General features: G+C 40.8%; 1 protein-coding gene across 1 annotated transcript in view; it reads right to left on the bottom strand.

Moving 5' to 3' along the window:
• The window catches only part of LOC116822439 (solute carrier family 22 member 15-like), a 61758-nt gene that overhangs the window by 30059 nt on the left and 23097 nt on the right, over positions 1-8602 (bottom strand). The window contains 3 exon segments of the mRNA XM_075072592.1: positions 5784-6005; positions 8332-8373; positions 8375-8455. Of these exon segments, the coding sequence (XP_074928693.1) occupies positions 5784-6005; positions 8332-8373; positions 8375-8455 (345 nt within the window).

The raw sequence follows: 8602 nt of genomic DNA, 5'->3' as shown, positions 1-8602 counted from the left end.
CCTCTTGTTAGGTGTTTGGTTCCCTTTGTTAACCCTTTACAGGTAAAAGAAACATTAACCCTTAACTATCTGTTTATGATACCAGGGAAGTATGCAGCTGAGATGGTGATGCCGTGCTGGATACACCAATTCTATAACTTCAGGGCCTCCAGGCATAGAGAATGGGACCTTGCTCCACCTTTCCTGTTGATGTAGAACATGCAGGCAATATTGTCTGTCATGACTCTGATAGTGCAATGTGTGATCAGAGGGAGAAAACGTAGGCAGGCATTGCGGACTGCTCTTAACTCTAGGAGATTAATATGTAGAGTGAATTCGGTTAAGGACCATCTGTCCTGCACTGTATGAGTGTGAGGTGCGCTCTCCAACAGACTAAGGAGGAGTCTGTTGTTAGTATCATGGACGGTGCTGTTTGAAGGAAAGGGACCCCAACAAGGATGTTTTTGGGCTGTGTTCACCAGAGTAGTGAGTCCTTGACCTTCATAGACATGGACAGAAGTTTGTGAAGGCTGTGTCTGTGAGGAACACAGACTGTACGTAGCCATAGCTGGAGATAAACACATGTGTAACTTTGTATACTTTACTACAAATGTGGTAGCTGCCATATGACTAAGTAGCTGAACACATATCCTGGCTGAGATCTGGGGACAGGTTCTCAACATGGATACAAGATTGACTATAGCCAAAAATTTGTGAAATAAGAGGAAGGCTCTGGGTTGTTTGGCATCCAATTGTGCCCTGATAAGCTCCAGTTGTTGCACTGGTGTTAGTATAGATTTCTCCAAGTTTTTGCGAAGGCCAGGGCTCAAGAAAAGATTCATTGTCATTCAGGTGGCGTGAAGGGCATCAGTTTCAGATGAGGCCTTGAAGAGACAGTCATCTAAGTATAGAAATATTACGACACCCTCTTTGCGTAGGTAGGCAGCCACTACCACAAGGACTTTGGAGACTGAGGGGCTGTGCAGAGTCTGAAGGGCAGTACTTTCTATAGTGATCAGTCCTCATGATGAATCAGAGGAACCTATGGACAGGGCATATTGTGATCCGAAAATACGAGTCTTGGAGGTCGAGGGCTAAGAACCAGCCCCCCGTTCCAGTGCTGGGATAATGGTGGAGCGTTGCAGTTTGCCGAACTTGTTTAGGTTTTGAAGGTCTAGGATCAGTCTCCACCCGTTGGATATCTTTTGGATCAGAAAATAATGGGAGTAAAAACCCTTCTCTCTGTGCTGGGATGGGACCAGCTCTATGGCTCCCTGTTGCAGAAGGTGGTTTATTTCTTCTCATGAAATGCATTCGTGAGAATGGTCCCTGAAGAGGGAAGGGGAGGGAGGGTGGTTGAGAGGGTTAGATAGGAATGGGATGGAATATCCTTCCTTGATGATCTCCAGAACGCATCTGTCTGAGGTAATCTGCAGCCATGATGGAAAGAAACAGGCTAGACGGTCGCCAAACTGGCAGGATGTTGGAGATGGTTGTTGTGACTGGAGCAGGCTTCTTGGGGCCTTGACCACACCTTCAAAATTGTTGTTTGGCCAAAGGTGTGTGAGAGATAGCTCCTGGAGGAGTCATATGTCTGCATTTGGTAGGGGGCTTCGGTCAACTTGTTGGGTGTCCTACTGTCAACGGGGAGTGTACTGCAGTGATTGGGATTGTGGGGGAAGTTGGTATTTCCCCGGTCATCTCTTCAGCACTTCATGCCGAGAGAGCAGAGAGTTGCTCACACATCCTAAAGAGAGTGCAGGGATTCAGCTGTATGCTCTGCAAATTATTTGGGGTCCTCAAAGGGTAGGTCCTCAACGGTGGTTTGTACCTCCTTAGGGAGCCTGGAGAGGAGCAGTCATGACACTCATCTCATGACTACAGCAGTCGCAATGGAACTGGCAGCAGTATCCGCGGAGTCCAAGGAGGCTTGTAAAGCTGTATGGGCCAAGAAATGTCCTTTGGATACAATGCCTGGAGTTGCTCCTTTTTGTCATCAGGAAGGTCTTGGTAGAGTTCCTATATTTTGGAATAACTGAGATAACTGTATTTGGCCATAAGAGCCTCATAGTTGGATACTGGAATTGGAGCATAGTGGATGAACAAGCCTTGCGACCAAATGGGGCCAATCACTTCCAATCCCTGTCATAATCATGGGGATTGAATAAAGTTTTGAGAACTCCTGGTCTAGACAGCGGGCTGGAATCACCAATGTAATTTAATCTAAACAGAGGTTGGTATTGTTGTCCCTTTTCATGCACAGCATTGACCACTAAGGAATTTGAAGTCAGATGAGAAAAATAGAAAATTCCATGTCCTCTGCAAGAATGTAATATTTTTTGTCTACCCACTTGCAGGTAGGCAGGATGGATGCTGGGGTCTGCCACAGAATCGTGGTGGGGTCGAGAAGGACCTCACTGACAGGGAGTACTATTTTGGAGGATGAAAATGCATGCACGATGTTTAGCAGTTTGTGCTGCTGTTCCTTTACTTCCTCGAAAGGAATCTGGAGAGAGTCTGCTATCATGCCAAACAACTTCTGGAAGTGTTTAAAGTCATCAGTTGACGAAGGGAGTAGAGGCATGATAGCCTCATCAGGGAAAGAAGGGAAGAAACAGAGTGGCAGCAGAACTTCCTCCGCCAGTTCTTCTTCTTCATCAGCTATGGAGAGGGGCTCAGTCTCTAGTAGTCAGGAGACCAATGGAGATGGCAAACCTGTAGGCCTTCAGCTTTGCTCTATGAGACGCTTCCCAAACTATGCTCTATGCATGGCCCAAGGATCCCAGTATGGCCAATGTGGAGTGAGTGACACGTGGGGTTCATCCATGGCAGTCCATATCAGGACCCTGGTCCAATTGTGGATAGTAAGGACATGTAGAGGATGCTTTTTTTGCCTGTCTCAAGTATGAGGGCAGGACAGAGTACTCATCCTCTCTTCCTTGCTGGGAACAGGCAGTGCTGTCTGCAGAGTGGAAAGAAAGCAATGCTGTGATTCCAGAGAAGAGGACAGAAGTGGAGGGAGGTTATGTCTGAGTAGTGGTGACTCAGGCAGATCAGATACAAGCAGGTCCTTGGGGTATCTGAACTCTTGGATGGGGCGGGAGGAGTTTCATCAGCACCGGCTGATGTATCCGTGCCAAGGAAGAAGTTCATTCTCCTGAGCAGTCAGTAGATGGAGTTGAGCATTTGCTCAGTGCCGAAGGTTTCATCAGTGCTATGGTGCCCGAAGTTGATCTGATCAGAGTGGCCAGCACCGTTCTTGAAGGTCTCATGTCCTGTCTATGTTGCTGACAGCTGTAGGTCTGCCTGCTTAGGGTCTTTAGATCTGTACTTAGCTCTGGCAGTACTTGGATGGTCCCGGGAGCTATGTCCCCTTTCTGAAGATGTCGAAACAACTGACCTGGCAGGGAGTAAAGTTCTGGTGGCCAGAGCCTCAGACAGTGATGAGGGAACCTGTTTCTTCCCATCAGCACAGGAAGGGAAGATTTTCTTTTAGAAGGACATGGCAAATCAGGGCCAGTGAATGACCTAGCGGAATGTGAGAGCTGCCCGGGGGAAGTGTCTGGGCCAGGGTCTGATACACAATTATCTCTCCATGAGAAGTCATAACCAAACGTCCCAGTCTTTTCTGGACCTGGCAGTCAGGTTGTGGCAATGAGTATACTTTTGCGACATATTAGAGAGAAAGAGAGAGAGAATGAGAAAGGAAAGAACTACTAAACTACACTAAAACTAACAGGTAAGACACTATCTAACAGGTCAAAATAAGAAGCAGGCTCTACTGCAGATTCCATAAGAACGGCCATACTGGGTCAGACCAAAGGTCCATCTAATTCAGTATCCTGTCTTCTGACAGTGGTCAATGTCAGGTACCCCAGAGAGAATGAACAGAGCAGATAATCATCAAGTGATCCATCCCCATCCCAGACCAAAGGCAGTAGAGAAGGAACTGGGCAGCGGTCAGACTGCACAGTGCTATATCTAAAGGTAATAAAGAAATCCAGACTAATTTTTTTTTCTGGCATACTGAAGACTTACAAAAACATAGACTATTATTTAGTCATAGGTCAGAAGGTCAGTAATAGGTGTTTCCGATCAGCGTCAATGAAGTTGGAGCTCTTCCTGTGACTTACTGTTGCTCTGGTCAAGGGCCTTTATTTTCAGATGTGTGATCTCCTCTCTCATTATGTGCCCATTTTTTAAACTGTGCTTGATGCAATCAAGGGCACAAAGCCCAGTGCATATGTTGCCAAGAGTGCATCCACATTTGATATTTAAAAAAAAAAAAAAAGTGTGCACCTGGATTTTGTCAAGCCCTGTAGTAATTACAGCAGTAATTAGACAACAAAGGGTAAGAAACTAACAGCAGAAATGCAAGAGACCTACAGACCTACATAAAACAGCTTAAGCATTTAGCATAAGCATAAGGCCTTAGGGAGCCTGAGTAGGAATAGGTTTCAGAGTAGCAGCTGTGTTAGTCTGTATCCGGAAAAAGAACAGGAGTACTTGTGGAGTACTTGTGGCACCTTAGAGACTAACAAATTTATTTGAGCATAAGCTTTCGTGGGCTACAGCCCACTTCTTTGGATGCATGCAATATGTTCCATTCCATGCATCCGAAGAAGTGGGCTGTAGCCCACGAAAGCTTATGCTCAAATAAATTTATTAGTCTCTAAGGTGCCACAAGTTCTCCTGTTCTTTTTGAGTAGGAATAGTTGCTTAATAAGTTAGCATAAGTAAGTAAACTAACAATGACTTTAAGTCACAAGATGGCATAAGACTTTGTTTACTGCTCTGTAATAATCACAAGTGTTACAAACTGCTGGTAGGTAACTACAAGAAGGCAGTTTATACTAGTTTAAAGTATTTTTGGAGGGGAACATTAACAGATGCTCAACCGCAGGTAACCATAGTAATCTAATTGACCTATATGTTAATCAGCTTTGCTTAATTAATATACTAACCTATAGGATAATGACATCCCAGTATTATCAGGGTGAGAAAGTTAAGATATGGTAAAGGAGGGAAGAGTTATGCATAAGGACCATCAAGGCCTATAAAACATCTGATCTTAGGTACAGCCATTGGAGTGCTTCATCAGCATGCCAGAGTTGGACTGGGACTTTTAGAGCTCTCCTCAAGGACAGAGTGAGTATATACCTGTAATGGTGCCAGTCACACTGACAGTGTTATATTATATAACTTTACTTCTTTGGATGGTTTTATCAGACTAATTATAAAATAAAACTTTTACAGTTACAGAACATCTTCCCTGAGTACTGTTGTCACAGCCGTGCCCTACAGGGAATAACTAAATCAATAGTCTAATCAATAATTAATTAATAGATCAGGCAACATGTGAAAGCTAATGACTAGATGGCGGGCCCATACTTTGCCCCCACTTACATCTACACTGGTCTATTTTTAGCTCTTTGTTTCATTTGTACACCTACATTTTGATAATTCATATATTTAGTATATATTCAGTCAGAATGTAAGATGGAAACAATTTTTATTAATTTCTGCATTAGCATTTAATTTTTTTTAATGTTTTGTTATCTCCAGCTAATGTCTTATTAGTCTTTGGAACAGTTTCCAGAAAATATAACTCGATCAAAGGCATTACAATGTAATACCAGCACAATTTTTCAGAAAGCCAACGCCTGGAATTACTAACAAAAAACCTCAGAATTTTACTTTGAGAAAGCTATTATTAAATGAAGGGAAGAAACTGAAAATCTTAATCAGTTTTTAATCTTTGACTAATTCATGCCATCTCAGCACACCTCCTTTTTATTACTTACCAGATATACATCAAGATGATAGTTCGCCACCGAAGGACTGGGTGTTTTACTAGGTTTAGGACACCAGATGCTGAGTCATTCTTTTTCTCTGTTCCTGCACATGGTTTCAATTTTATAGTCAACCTTTCTTTTCCATTACCACAGGCCAGATATTGAAGCACATCCTCTGCTTCTGCAGTATTCCCCTGGGAATACAGCCATCTTGGTGATTCTGGAAGCATACTACCAAAGAAAGATACAATAGTGAAAGTTCAATCCTACCAACAAAGTACTGTATCAATTTTCTTTCTCTGCAAAACACCTCAAGTGTCATCTTGTAAAGCAACTGTATATTAAATCCAAATATTTGAGATCATCTAACTTATAAGTAAAAGCAAGTTAAAACCCAGATATTTTCTCAGCCAGTTTGTATCAGGTACCCAAATTCTTTTTTTAAAACCACGTAAAATATCGTGGACAAAATGCTATGATGTCCAAGTATATTTAAAATGTAATTTAAAGACAAATCTTGACCTCTGCTGACACACAAGGGAACAAAATAAGAGAGTACATCAGAAACCCTTTCAATTCCCATTCACTGTGCTTCCCAAAGCAGAATTTTGTCCTTTTATATTAAAGACTGTCTTAGCTCTTCACTCCCTAACAGAATACCCACATACTCACACCCAAGGAAAATACCTTCACTTGGTAATTACCTTGATGCTATACCTCAGTACCAATTAATCTCCAGTTGCAAAAAAATTTGGAACTTTAGTTCCATAGTAACATCAAATTGTTTAAAACCAACTCCAAAACAGTAAAAATTATAATGAAAAATAGTAATATTGAATTGTTAACACATTTCACTAATCCAAACCAAAAAAAAAAAAAAAAGCTAGAGCAGAAAATTAGGCCTTGCTGTATTTGATTATAATCAACATAATCTATTTCATGTTTGCTAGTCTAGCAAATAAAATAATGTTTCAAAAATTCTCTGTTCTTCAAAGTCAATATATATAAAGGTTTTTTCCTGGCATACTGAAGACTTACAAAAACAAACCAGTTTGCCACAAGACAAAAGCATACAAGTTATCTGTATAAACAGTATAACTTAACATTTACTTATTTTGTATTTTAATATTTATTTAATTGCTGATTTAAATGATAACAAGCCTCCTAGATAATGTTTGGCAAGTGAGGAATCAACTTCTACAACAGAAAATTCACTTAAAGACATCATAAACTAGTATTTCTAGAAGAGACAGACCAAAGCTGAACTGATTTAGTCGATATGACAAAAGCAACATTAATAAACTAGGCTTTAATATTACACTGGCACTAAAATAATACTGAATTGCTACTTGTCTTAACAGTATCTACCCAATTTAAATATGTGGAGTATTATTTATTATTGCAGCCTAGCTCATGTTGTAGATAGGGACCTATCCTTGGAACAAAGCCCAATGCCAACTCTGTCCACATATCTATTCAAGTGACATCATCATAGGTCCTAATCACATCAGCCACACCATCAGGGGCTTGTTTACCTGCACATCTACCAACGTGATATATGCCATCACCTGTCTGCAATTCCCCTCTGTCATGTACACTGGCCAAACCGGACAGTCTCTACATAAAAGAATAAATGGACACGAATCTGACATCAGGAATTATAACCTTCGAAAACCAATAGAACACTTCAATCTCTGTGGTCACTCAGTAACAGACTTAAAGGAGGCAATCTTGCAACAGAAAAGCTTCAGAAACAGACTCCAACAAGAAACTGCCGAACTTTAATTAATATGCAAACTAGATACCATCAATTTAGGCTTGAATAGAGATTGGGAATGGCTGAGCCATTACACACATTGAATCTATTTCCCCATGTTAAGTATCCTCACACCTTCTTGTCATTATCACTACAAACTTTTTTTTTCTCCTGCTGATAATTGCTCATCTTAATTAATTAGCCTCTTAGAGTTGGTAGGGCAACTCCCACCTTTTCATGTTCTCTGTATGTGTATATATATCTCCTTACTATATATTCCATTCTATGCATCCAATGAAGTGGGCTGTAGCCCACGAAAGCTTATGCTCAAATAAATTTGTTAGTCTCTAATAAGTGCACAAGTACCCTGCTTTTTGCGGTACAGACTAAAATGCTACTACTATCTGAATCTTACTCACTTATACACAAATCAGAAGGAGAGGTAAAGATTCCTTCCAACACTAATCAAATGGGACATAATTTAACAACATTAACGGAAGCTTCTGCTTAATATCTGTTCAAGGAAGTTAACTTTCTCACTACATGATAAGGACAGGAAGGGTAGACTTCTTTGCAATCTTTCAAGTCAAGTAAAAATTCAACCTTTGTTTATTAGTGAAAATATCTGCCAAAAAACCTTCCCACCTTTGACCTCATATATCACTACATCTTGTCTGCGTTGGAGATAAAAACATATGAAAAAACACGTATTCCATACTCTATCTTTACATGACAAATAAAGGTATTTGTTAATTGCTACACATGTATATTTTTAACACACCACAATTTTGAACTACTTACAAAGAAAGAAGAAAGAAAAAACCTGAGATTGAATTACAAATGCAAGGAGCGCCATTCTCGTATGTAGTAATCCAGGAAGGCATAAATTGCTATGCCGACTGCAAATGTTAATTTGTTAAGAGCCTGAAAATAAAACAAAAAAACACTACATCAAAATGAAAAGCCTTTATGGCCCTCAAAATTCTAGGCAGTGCAATACAAACTATATTCTTCTACAGTCGTAAAGACTTCGCAAAATCTTGTGCAGTTGTCATATTGTTTGAGTCGTTTG

This window comes from Chelonoidis abingdonii, chromosome 15, assembly GCF_003597395.2.
Source record: "Chelonoidis abingdonii isolate Lonesome George chromosome 15, CheloAbing_2.0, whole genome shotgun sequence".
NCBI classification, from domain to species: domain Eukaryota; kingdom Metazoa; phylum Chordata; order Testudines; family Testudinidae; genus Chelonoidis; species Chelonoidis abingdonii.
Note: the sequence above shows the minus strand (reverse complement) of the source record. Positions and strands in the feature narration are given on the sequence as shown.